The 11,442-nt window shown below is 45.8% G+C and overlaps 1 protein-coding gene across 3 annotated transcripts; it reads right to left on the bottom strand.

The window, feature by feature from the left end:
- Window positions 1-298: 298 nt before the first annotated feature.
- LOC141153287 (NF-kappa-B inhibitor-like protein 1) lies at window positions 299-4,543 on the bottom strand. Of its 3 annotated transcripts, XM_073637999.1 has the most exons (7): window positions 4,428-4,499; window positions 4,190-4,254; window positions 3,912-4,029; window positions 3,557-3,832; window positions 3,201-3,313; window positions 1,316-1,448; window positions 299-1,203 (listed from the first exon to the last, which is right to left on the bottom strand). In XM_073637999.1, the coding sequence occupies exons 3-7, from the start codon at window positions 3,913-3,915 to the stop codon at window positions 605-607; spliced, it is 1,125 nt and encodes a 374-aa protein (XP_073494100.1). In that variant the 5' UTR covers window positions 3,916-4,029; window positions 4,190-4,254; window positions 4,428-4,499; the 3' UTR covers window positions 299-604. The 3 variants fall into 3 exon arrangements, with proteins under 3 accessions (XP_073494100.1, XP_073494101.1, XP_073494099.1); XM_073638000.1 differs by lacking the exon at window positions 4,190-4,254 and having other exon boundaries at window positions 4,428-4,507; XM_073637998.1 differs by lacking the exons at window positions 3,912-4,029; window positions 4,190-4,254 and having other exon boundaries at window positions 300-1,203; window positions 4,428-4,543.
- Window positions 4,544-11,442: the final 6,899 nt, after the last annotated feature.

Raw genomic sequence — 11,442 nt, 5'->3', positions numbered from 1 at the left:
AGCAAATAATAAAAAGCATCAGGCAAAAGTAACTCATTGCGGTAAAATTAATAAAGAGAACAACTGAAACGGCAGAATGGCCGCATTTCAATCATTTCACCTCCAAAAAAAACGCAATAAAAAAAAAAAAATAAAAAAAAATCGAGCGAAACGTCAAAATGCAAACAGTACAAACAACAGCTCACCAGGCAAAAAAAACAAACAATTATTCATACTAATCCATCAATAAAAAAAAATTTATGAGCCTCAAAAAATGGCAAAACACACTTTTTTTTTTTTACTTTATCTGCAGTTATTAGGGGATGTTCGAGCCTAGACCCTTTATTATACATCATATCTGCTAAAACGTGTAGAACGCAAATAACTAACAGAAATCCTCAGATTCGGTAAGTTACACTGATATCCACAAGGTGGCGCTCTTCCATTGGTGAATCTGGTGTAGGTATGGGGGTCTCCCCCAAGCAGACGTAACAGGGTAAACTAATACAAAAAGGTAAAAAAGGGAAACCTATATATAATTCACAAGTTTTACTGAATAATCCTAGTCATAGGAAATACATATACACCGGTGCACCATGGTGGCGGTATACCGAGCATCTCCCCATCACTTTGTCAGCTCCGCCAGTCTGTTCAGCTCCTGGGATAACGCAGTTACGGTTCTCAGCACTCGTTCTCTGTCCTTGGCGAGCAGACGAGAGCCACATCTCTGCATGAAGCGGTCCGGATGCCACGTCACCCTCTGCGCCCGCAGGTAGCGCTTATATGAGCCGGCATCAGACGAGTCACCAGCAGCAGCAATGATCTGTGCCATCTGCTCAGCTGTGCCTCCTGGCAGTGGCCAGGGGATGTCACTGTACCCCAGTGTACCGAGCCCAGTCTTTGTATTGGTTGGACCCGGGTGGTCTTCTGTGCCCGTCCCATGTTGCTCGCCCGTTCGGGCAGATGAGCCGGCTCCACCAAACACGTCCTCACACCTCCTCCGATAGCACTCGCTCTGCACCTCCCGCAGCTCCTTCTCCTTCTGTAGCTGCCTCAGTACATACGTCTTCTCTTCCCCGGCGCTGGACGACGTCTTCACGGAGATTCTTTTGCCCGCTGCCCCGGGAGGCTCAGACTGGATCTTCCTTGCTTGGTATTCTCTGTAGATTCGATCGGCCCAGGACTCGAATGTCTCCACCTTGGGCTCGTCCTCCGGATAATCCTCTGAAAAGAGAATACAAAACGCTGAGAACGGCTGAGGTAACTAAGGACAGAAAGCAGCATCACCTGGCCATGAATATTAGAGGATAGACCCCTTTAAACGTGTGGCCCTTACCCTCATACTGTCCGTACAATTCCTGATACTCATCCATACTCTCCGCTAACAGTTTCTCTCTCCACTCGGAAGACTGCGAAGACGAGAGGTCCAGGCCGGATTCAGGATAAGCTCTCGGCCCGGGGGTCTGCTCCTGTACAAAGAAGCAAAAAGTTTCCATAAGCAGAAAACTTACACATTCAGGTTTTTTTCGGTCAGTCTGTACTGGCTCCTACAAGCTTCTGATGAGCAGCAGAAAGTTACTAGAGAAGTGCAGAATTTCACAGAGTCGTATTCAAAGTTTTTGATGGATTAATATTCATTTATATCGCGGTGACAGAAGTGTAAAAAATCAGTGGTCCAGAGACAAATACTGCTCGTCCATCTCTGCACGCAGCAGCTGCTGGAATACGTGTAAGAAGCACGGAGACAAAGTATAGATTAAGCCCTTCACATATGGACTGCAAATTGTTCATCAATAAAAAAAAATAAAATGAATAAAGACCCCACTCTAAACCCCCCAGACTCCAGACCAGAACCCATGAAGAACAAACCCTAACCCCTAAACAAAAAAAGGCTGTAGAACAGACCTCAAATTAACCCCCCTAAAAAAATAGACCCCTTTAAATACAGAACCCCTCTCTAAACCCTGACTCCAAACTAGACCCCCTAAATAAAAAGGAAACCCTAAAGTAATAGAGAAGCCAGACCGGACTTCTCTAAACTAACAAAGACCCCCAGACCACCTAATTACAGGCCTAAGAACAGTACTTCTAAACACAGACCCAAAAACCAGCCCCTCTAAATCATGATGCTAAACCAATCCCCTCTGAATGAAGACCCCAAACCAGACCCTTGCAAGTAAAAACAAAGGCAAAACAGATCCCAGTCCTGATTCCCTACAAATGCAAACCTCAAACCAACCCCTTTAAATATAGACCTCAAACCAACCCCCTCTAAATGTAGACTCCAAACCAGATCCCATAAAAACATACCAGACCAGACGTCACCATAAACAAAAACTCAGAGCGACCCCCAAATAATAACCCCAAACTAGACCCCTTTCAAGTATTACAAACCTAAGACCTCGGCGATGTCATAAGGAATCCCAGAGAGACATCTTTGTTCCTGCAGGTCGTGATCCTCGTCACTCCCAGGTGCCACCGCAGACACATCCCGCCGTCAGCTCCAGGTCAGGATAAAGTCTGTGGCAGCACCCAGGAGGGAAGAGGCCTGGAGGAGCAAGGGGAAAAGAGGATATGAAGAGGTGGAAGGGTACCTGGAAAGTTTATTTGCTTTTCCAAGAGTCCATCTTGTCTACCGGTTCCCAGCGATCATACATCTGCCAGTTACAGAGGCGTGCCCGCCGTCCATCTGCCAGTTACAGAGGCGTGCCCGCCGTCCATCTGCCAGTTACAGAGGCGTGCCCGCCGTCCATCTGCCAGTTACAGAGGCGTGCCCGCCGTCCATCTGCCAGTTACAGAGGCGAGCCCGCCGTCCATCTGCCAGTTACAGAGGCGAGCCCGCCGTCCATCTGCCAGTTACAGAGGCGAGCCCGCCGTCCATCTGCCAGTTACAGAGGCGAGCCCGCCGTCCATCTGCCAGTTACAGAGGCGAGCCCGCCGTCCATCTGCCAGTTACAGAGGCGAGCCCGCCGTCCATCTGCAGTTACAGAGGCGTGCCCGCCATCAATCAGCAGTTATAGAGCCGTGCCGCCATACTCGCTGCCTACACAAGAGATTTAGCAGTGAGTGCCAACCATCATGGCTGTCTGCCAGGACTAACAGCTGAGCTGCGGAGCAGATTCTACCTGCGCTGTGACCCATCTTCATCCATCCTCAGAGATGAGCTGAATTACTGTGGTCCGTTCTAAGAAAAACTCGCGCACCTTCTGGGTCATACACACCATCAGGTCTTCCGCCCGTCTCAGGATGTCCCGCGGTGTCGTCCCCTGATGATTCGTCACATCGATGCACTGAGGGCTGCGCTTCAGGATTGGTACTACCAGGTCTGTGTAAACTAAAACAGGAGAAAAGCTAACCGAATGAAAAGATGCAGACACAGAGGTAAATGATATAACTATCACTGCCTGCTGTCACCACTAGGGGGAGCTCAATGCAGACTGAGTGATTATGGAGGTCACTGAGCTCCCCCTGGGGGTGGCTGCAGGGGAGACAACGATATCATCCACCTGTGTCTATACAGGGGACGGGGAGAGATGTACTACTACTCCACCCGGAATCGCTATCACCCCCTCCTCACCTTCCCATCCCCCTTTCTCCACTTCCCGAGCAGCCAGGTGCAGAGCGTTGTTCCCGGAGGCATCACACACCATGGGGTCCGCTCCCTTGCGGAGCAGCAGCAGAGCGCAGGCGTCATCCCGCAGCGCGCAGGCGGCATGGAGAAGGCTCCGTCCTCCCGCTAACACCTTATCCAGCTGTAGGTGGCGATGTTTCCTGACGTAAGACTTCAGCCGGACGACGTCCCCGCGCTCCACGTACCGAAGCGCCCTCCGCTCCCGACGGGAAGACATCGGCCCTGCGGGGGGCAAAAGGATTAGTCTTAAAGGGACCGTGCACTTTTATCCCTTTTAAGACGTTTTCCATCTAGTTCTCACCCATTTCGATATCTCCGCTTGCTGCCAGTGAGTGGAAACTTTTCCTTTCCCTTTTCAGAGGCTGAAAACTGGCGCTGATACTTCTCACAGCTGAGAGTTTGCTACAAGTGGATCAAGTCTGCAATAAACACACAGGTATGATGGTTTGCTACACTGTATCGGCGCAGGTGTCCACATCGAGCCTGCAAAGGGCCACAGAGGGATAACTAAGACTGGATGCAACTGTAGCAAACGCTCAGCTGTCAGATGCATCGGCCTCATAGAGGTTTTCCACTCACCGACAGCAAGAACATTCCCCATTACTGTCCATCAGTATCTCCATTCACTGGCAGCAAACACAGACCTGGAAAATGAGCGTTATTTACAGACTAGAGCAGGCAGGCTGGACACCTTAGTGATGGCAGCACACAGCAGCCAGGAACCATGCAGGCTGTTATAGAACTACAACCCCCAGCATACCCTGACAGTGCAGGACAGACAGGACTGAGCACAGGTTATCCCTCCCCCCATACTCACTTCTATAGCTGCTCTGCTCGGTACACCCACGGTCACTGCCCATTGGACAGGAAGCTTCACCGCATACTTCCGGGTGTACTGGGCGGAGTTAATGCTGAGCTTCCGGTCCGCCTTATAATTTCTTCCCCTGGAAACAAGAACTCTTGTATTTGTGCCCGACTATGATTTGAATGAGTTTTGGCATGAGGGGAAAGACACAGCCATGTTTTATATATATATGTATGTGTGTGTGTGTATATATATATATACACCATATTTGATCTGTATTTATGTTTAGTGGTACAGCAGTCTCATGTCCACATTCACTCCATGTGAGGAATAAAACATCCTCTGACTATTGTACAATAAAGAAAAAACTCCCTGTGGTCGCCTCCTGTACAGAGAACTCCTACAAGCAGACAAGCTTATTATAGGACGCGTTCACACACAAAGCGGTCACAGCGTCGCCTGAAAACCGCAGCCACGTGTGATTAAAGGACTATTCCCATCTTCAGTAGCCTATCCCAATATGTATTAGGTGTAATAATAATAATAATATTAGCAAATACCTCCAATTAGAAATGTAGTATAGTTCTTCTGATTCACTATGTCGCTTACTCTATGTGCAGGACATTGCAGTAGCTTAGGTATCCATGGTTACAACCACTAAGAACTAACTGTCACTATATGAGTGGTCGTAACCATGAGTTCCTAAGCTACTGAAATGCCCTGCACATGGGGTGATACGTAGCAAATCAGAAGAACTATACAACATTTCTAATTGGAGGTATTTGCTAATATTATTATTATTACACCAACTACATATTGGGATAGGATCTTGTAGCCCCCTTTTGGTTGTGAAATCAGGGACACTCGACAGTTATGGGTGTGTGGCCGCTACGTGTGAACTCTCCCTTGCAGAAAAGACTTCACATAGTCTGGTCGGACCTCATCGTATTCACCCGGCAACCATTTTTCATATTTTTGGCTTTTATTTCTTGATATTGGCTCCTTCACCATTTTTATTTTGATGCTGACATTGCAGCTATGGGCTTGATGTTGCTGGAAGGAGTTCATGTTTTAGGCTGTGGTCAGACGGCCGTATGAGCCCTCATGCGAGAGGATCGAGCCAATTATGCTAACGCTCTGTCAGAGGTTGATCCGAGAATCACCTTAAAGTGATCCGATTCTCTCGCATGTGAAAATCGTATCACAAGTGTGGAGAAGACGGAGAACTTAATTTCTCCATCTTCTCCATTGTCTCTGTCTGCAGATGTCAGACTGCACTCAGATGTCATCCGAGTGCAGTCAGATGTTTTACGCGCACCCATAGAAGTGTATGGGTGCGCGTGATCCAAATTCTGGAGCCACTTGATTGTTTTCTCATCAGGGTGAGAAAATAATCTCAGATCTGCACTGCCCAATAGTATAACATTTATCCAAGTGTTATCCGATGAAACATGGAATAGCCTTCGGCCGTGTTATACACTGGTGTGACCGAGCCCTTATAATGACACCATTTATATTACTATATAATACACTGCTCAAAAAAATAAAGGGAACACTGAAATAACACATCCTAGATCTGAATGAATGAAATATTCTCATTGAATACTTTGTTCTGTACAAAGTTGAATGTGCTGACAACAAAATCACACAAAAATCATCAATGGAAATCACATTTATTAACCAATGGAGGCCTGGATTTGGAGTCACCCCCAAAATTAAAGTGGAAAAACACACTACAGGCTGATCCAACTTTGATGTAATGTCCTTAAAACAAGTCACAATGAGTCTCAGTATTGTGTGTGGCCTCCACGTGCCTGTATGACCTCCCTACAACGCCTGGGCATGTTCCTGATGAGGTTCAGTATTGTGTGTGGCCTCCACGTGCCTGTATGACCTCCCTACAATGCCTGGGCATGCTGCTGATGAGGTTGCGGATGGTCTCCTGTGGGATCTCCTCCCAGACCTGGACTAAAGCATCCGCCAATTCCTGGACAGTCTGTGGTGCAACGTGACGTTGGTGGATGGAGCGAGACATGATGTCCCAGATGTGCTCAGTCGGATTCAGGTCTGGGGAACGGGCGGCCAGTTCATAGCTTCAATGCCTTCATCTTGCAGGAACTGCTGACACACTCCAGCCACATGAGGTCTGGCATTGTCCTGCATTAGGAGGAACCCAGGGCCAATCGCACCAGCATATGATCTCACAAGGGGTCTGAGGATCTCATCTCGGTACCTAATGGCAGTCAGGCTACCTCTGGAGAGCACATGGAGGGCTGTGCGGCCCTCCAAAGAAATGCCACCCCACACCATTACTGACCCACTGCCAAACCGGTCATGCTGAAGGATGTTGCAGGCAGCAGATCGCTCTCCACGGCGCCTCCAGACTCTGTCACGTCTGTCACATGTGCTCAGTGTGAACCTGCTTTCATCTGTGAAGAGCACGGGGCGCCAGTGGCGACTTTGCCAATCCTGGTGTTCTGTGGCAAATGCCAAGCGTCCTGCACGGTGTTGGGCTGTGAGCACAACACCCATCTGTGGACGTCGGGCCCTCATACCACCCTCATGGAGTCGGTTTCTAACTGTTTGTGCAGACACATGCACATTTGTGGCCTGCTGGAGGTCATTTTGCAGGGCTCCGGCAGTGCTTCTCCTGTTCCTCCTTGCACAATGGTGGAGGTAGCGGTCCTGCTTCTGGGTTGTTGCCTTCCTACGGCCCCCTCCACATCTCCTGGTGTACTGACCTGTCAACTGGTAGCGCCTCCAGCCTCTGGACACTACGCTGACAGACACAGCAAACCTTCTTGCCACAGCTCGCATTGATGTGCCATCCTGGATGAGCTGCACTACCTCAGCAACTTCTGAGGGTTGTAGAGTCCATCTCATGCTACCACGAGTGTGAAAGCACAACCAACATTCAAAAGTGACCAAAACATCAGCCAGAAAGCATTGGTACTGAGATGTGGTCTGTGGTCCCCGCCTGCAGAATCACTCCTTTATTGAGGGTGTCTTGATAATTGCCAATAATTTCCATCTATTGTCTGTTCCATTTGCACAACAGCATGTGAAATTGATTGTCAATCAGTGTTGCTTCCTAAGTGGACAGTTTGATTTCACAGAAGTTTGGTTTACTTGGTGTTAGATTCTGTTGTTTAAGTGCTCCCTTTATTTTTTTGAGCAGTGTATATTGAAAAACGGGGGTAAAAAATCCAAATGCTATGAATTGATGAAAAAATCCAATTCTGCCATTGTTTTTTTGGTGTTTTCTTTCAATAGAGTTCATAGTGCAGTAAAAATGACCTGGTAACACGATTCTCCAGGTCAGTACGATTATAATGACACCAAACTTGGATAGATTTTTTATATTTTATTGGCTTGAAAAAATTTAGAAAAAAAAATTGGTGTCGCCATTTTCTGACACTCACGATATTTTTTATTTTTCGGTCCGTGAGCTGTCGTTTTTATTGGTTCTATTTTGCATCATTTTGAAAACCTTACATTTGCTTTTTTTTTGCTTTTTTGGAGGAGGTGCAATGACCAAAAAAAACCTCAATTCTGGTCGTTAGATATATTTTTCTTTACACAGTTTATCTTTTGGGTTAACGCATTATATCTTTTCATAGGATGGACTTTTACGGACGCTGCTGTTAGAAGCAGGTGCTGGCTGTATAGAACAGTCTGAACTTACCCTGCGGGGAGAGCTGTAGTTTTTGATTTATTTAGATTTTTTTTTTTTGCATTTTTATGTTTTTTGAGCAGTTTTTAATCCATTTGTTTTGGGATAATGAGATTAAAAAACAATACTTCTGCCATTTTTTTTTCTTTTTACGGCTTCCCCATAACAAAATATTTTAATAGTTCAGATTGGGATTATTATGTACGTGGTGATACCACATATATTCATTTTTTACACTTTTAGATTTTTGTATGCAACAAAGGGGAAAAGTTGGGTGATTTAAGTTTATGGATTTTTATGTTTTTTTTGTTTTTTTTGGGGGGGGGTTAGATTTTTTTAGATAAATATATGCAGGGATAATATTTTTCTGATTGATCCAGGGAAAAGGCTGCATGACAGGAGAATCACGCTGCACAGGGAATGGAGGATAATGTGATTATAGAAGGGCCCCACATCTCTGTATAAGAGTTTAGATGTCACAGTACATAAGTTGCAGGTGGGTGTCAGCTGTATAGTATAGCCGGCAGTCGCCAGGTCTGGAGTGGTCTCAGCTTCTAAGCCCCCTCTTACTATATTACATAAAAATGGGGCGATCACTTGCTCACAAGAGTCTCATCTGTTTCTAGTCTTTACGTGACCGAAACTATGTAACTCACATACTGACGACCGCTGGAACCAACAAGCTGATCCGAATCCTAAAAGTGTGTACAATACACACTGTCAGGATCCGGCAAGCTGCAATGCTTGGCAAAAATTCCGCCATGACAGGACAACCCCTTTATTATGCCCCTGATCAAATCTCATATATATCTTTGAGGTTTGACGCTCCATTTCACCGATAAAGAAAAGCAGCTCTGAGGCACAAACTTCTGCTCCGAGAATACGAGAGACACGTTCATGTAAGTTTTATTTTCGACCAAAGAAACAACATCTCATTCAATATGTTATTTTATTGCCAAAAATGATGACGAATATAAGCAAAGGCAGAAAAGGGAAAAGCGTTTCATCTAGGAAATGCCTGAATTATTCACGTTAGACTCAGTCATAACGAAACATTTGTAAGCCGCTCCCCCAACAAACTTCAGTCTTTCATGCAGGAATCTGTATCTGCCCTTGAAGGGATTTTAGGGATAAAATATTAAAGAGGTTGTCTGATGAAGATAGCCTATGTCCACATATCCCAGTAGGAGAGTGGTTCCTCTGATCTTCAGAACTTCTCCAGTCCTTGCAGACCAAGTCGTAGCCATAATGGATGGCCATTTATATAAACGGGCACCATATAATATTACACAGTAGGAGAGCGGTTCCTCTGATCTTCAGAACTTATCCAGTCCTTGCAGACCAAGTCGTAGCCATAATGGATGGCCATTTATCTGAATGGGCACCATATAATATTACACAGTAGGAGAGCGGTTCCTCTGATCTTCAGAACTTCTCCAGTCCTTGCAGACCAAGTCGTAGCCATAATGGATGGCCATTTATCTGAACGGGCACCATATAATATTACACTGCCGTATGGCTATCTGAAGCAAAATCAGATATTTGCTGGGGTTGTTGGGAACAGATCCGAGTGTGATCAACCCCGGTCGATAATAAGGGTTTATACGATAAAACAGCCTCTTCAGTTTTGGCCATCAACGTGTGATTAGTTGGCCATCAACGTGTGATTCTCAGGAACCACGTCTAGTAGCCACATGGTAGTCCTTAGCCACCAGACCAAAGCACAGCGAACCTTTCGGCATTCCTGGTGTCTCTTCTGATTTGTACATCTGGACCCTGGCGCAACATCATCCACGCATCACGCCGCAACGATGACGTCACGCCAAGTCTTCTAATAGGAAGACGTGTCAGAAGGAAGCAGGGGGTTTATAGGGGTCTGGTGGACATGGACAACAAACATGGCCACTGGACCAGGGTACCGCAAAACTTTTTGATCAACTCTGGTGATAACTCCCTAAAGGTTGTGTGGTCTGTGATGTGGCCGGCACAGTTCACTTCAGGTATATGGCTTGTGTCTAACATTATTATTATAACATAGAAAAAGCAAAAAGCAGAGAAGCAAATCCGCCATAAGTGGAGAAGAAACTGACGCCAAGTGAAATGACCCTAGCAGGACTTCTTCACGGCGATGCCCAGGAGTGTGATGAGGATGACGAGGCAGATGATGCGTATGATTTCCACTAGAAGGAACACTTTGTGGGTACACACTGTAAAATAAAGACACAATTAGTCACAATTAATGAGTATTGGTTGGGCATGGGTCACTTTGGAGCTCATTTACCAAAATGTATATAAAAACAAGCATATTAGACACTGAAGATAATCGATTGGTTGCATAAAGAGAATGACCACTTTTTAGCTCAATCAGATCTCCTTTTTTTCTGATATTGATCTCCAAATCACCTTCAGAAAGTTTTGACTTTTGGACTCTTCCAGCCACCACTAGGGGGCGCTCAGGAGCTCACTGCATACAGTGTAATTACTGAGTTCAATGTATAAGTTGTATACAGGGAGCTCCCCCTAGTGGTGGCTGCAGGCAAACTGAATTTATCTCTGCAGTTATCCAGGGGATTTGAAACTCTGGATTTGTCTAAATTTTCAGGAACGGGAATATGTTGTTCATTTAGTTATTATTTTCGTGACTATTTAATAGCTATATACTACTACTGATAAAATACCTGTGGGAAATGATCTCGGAGTGACCTCCAGTCTGGTTCCAGATCCAGTTTCTGATTTTTTACCAGTCTTTATATGACAGCAGAACTCCAGGGAGTCGTTCTCCGTCAGGTTGATGATAGTGATTGTAGCCTTCCTCTCATAGGTGGTCACTTGTGTGTTATTACCTTGGGTGGACATGTTTACTCTATGTTGGAAACAAGGGTTATCCTTAAGGTTCTCGGTACTGTTGCACAGAGTCCATATCACAGAGAAGGAATTAACCTCATAGATAAAAGAGCAAGTGATGTTCACCGACTCTCCAGCTTCTGCTGTCACGATCTCTGGTTGTGTCAACAATAATCCTTGTAGGACGATTTAAGTAAAGGAAAAAAGCAGAACATTATTAGTTAAATGAAGAAATACAACTGTTTTAACTTAAAAGGAGTTTTCTGGGGCTTAAAGGGGTTGTCCGAGATTTTAACATTGATGGTCTCTCCTTATGTCTAACCGGTTGGAATGCAACATGCGGCATCCACGCCAATGAGCTGTTCCCGATGCTGGTGGCAGACAGAACTGCTCAGCACAGCTCCATTAACTGTATAGTGGCCACAGCTGGGTACTACATATCGAATCAATAAGGGACGGAAGTACAGCGCCCGGCAGCGCCCACTATTCCATTAACAGAGCTTTGTTATG

The sequence above is a fragment of the Phyllobates terribilis genome, unplaced genomic scaffold (assembly GCF_046119375.1).
Source record: "Phyllobates terribilis strain yellow unplaced genomic scaffold, ASM4611937v1 Scaffold_7__3_contigs__length_470593459, whole genome shotgun sequence".
Classification (NCBI taxonomy): domain Eukaryota; kingdom Metazoa; phylum Chordata; class Amphibia; order Anura; family Dendrobatidae; genus Phyllobates; species Phyllobates terribilis.
This window is presented reverse-complemented; position numbering and strand designations above follow the sequence as displayed.

Bases quoted from the DNA above. Each gene is read 5' to 3' on its own strand.
- LOC141153287 (XM_073637998.1), bottom strand. From the start codon at position 4,470: ATGGGCAGTGACCGTGGGTGTACCGAGCAGAGCAGCTATAGAA. The intron at 3,833-4,427 runs GTGAGTATGGGG...TGCCCCCCGCAG, and splicing joins CGAGCAGAGCAGCTATAGAA to GGCCGATGTCTTCCCGTCGG. The intron at 3,314-3,556 runs GTGAGGAGGGGG...CTCCTGTTTTAG, and splicing joins GGAGAAAGGGGGATGGGAAG to TTTACACAGACCTGGTAGTA.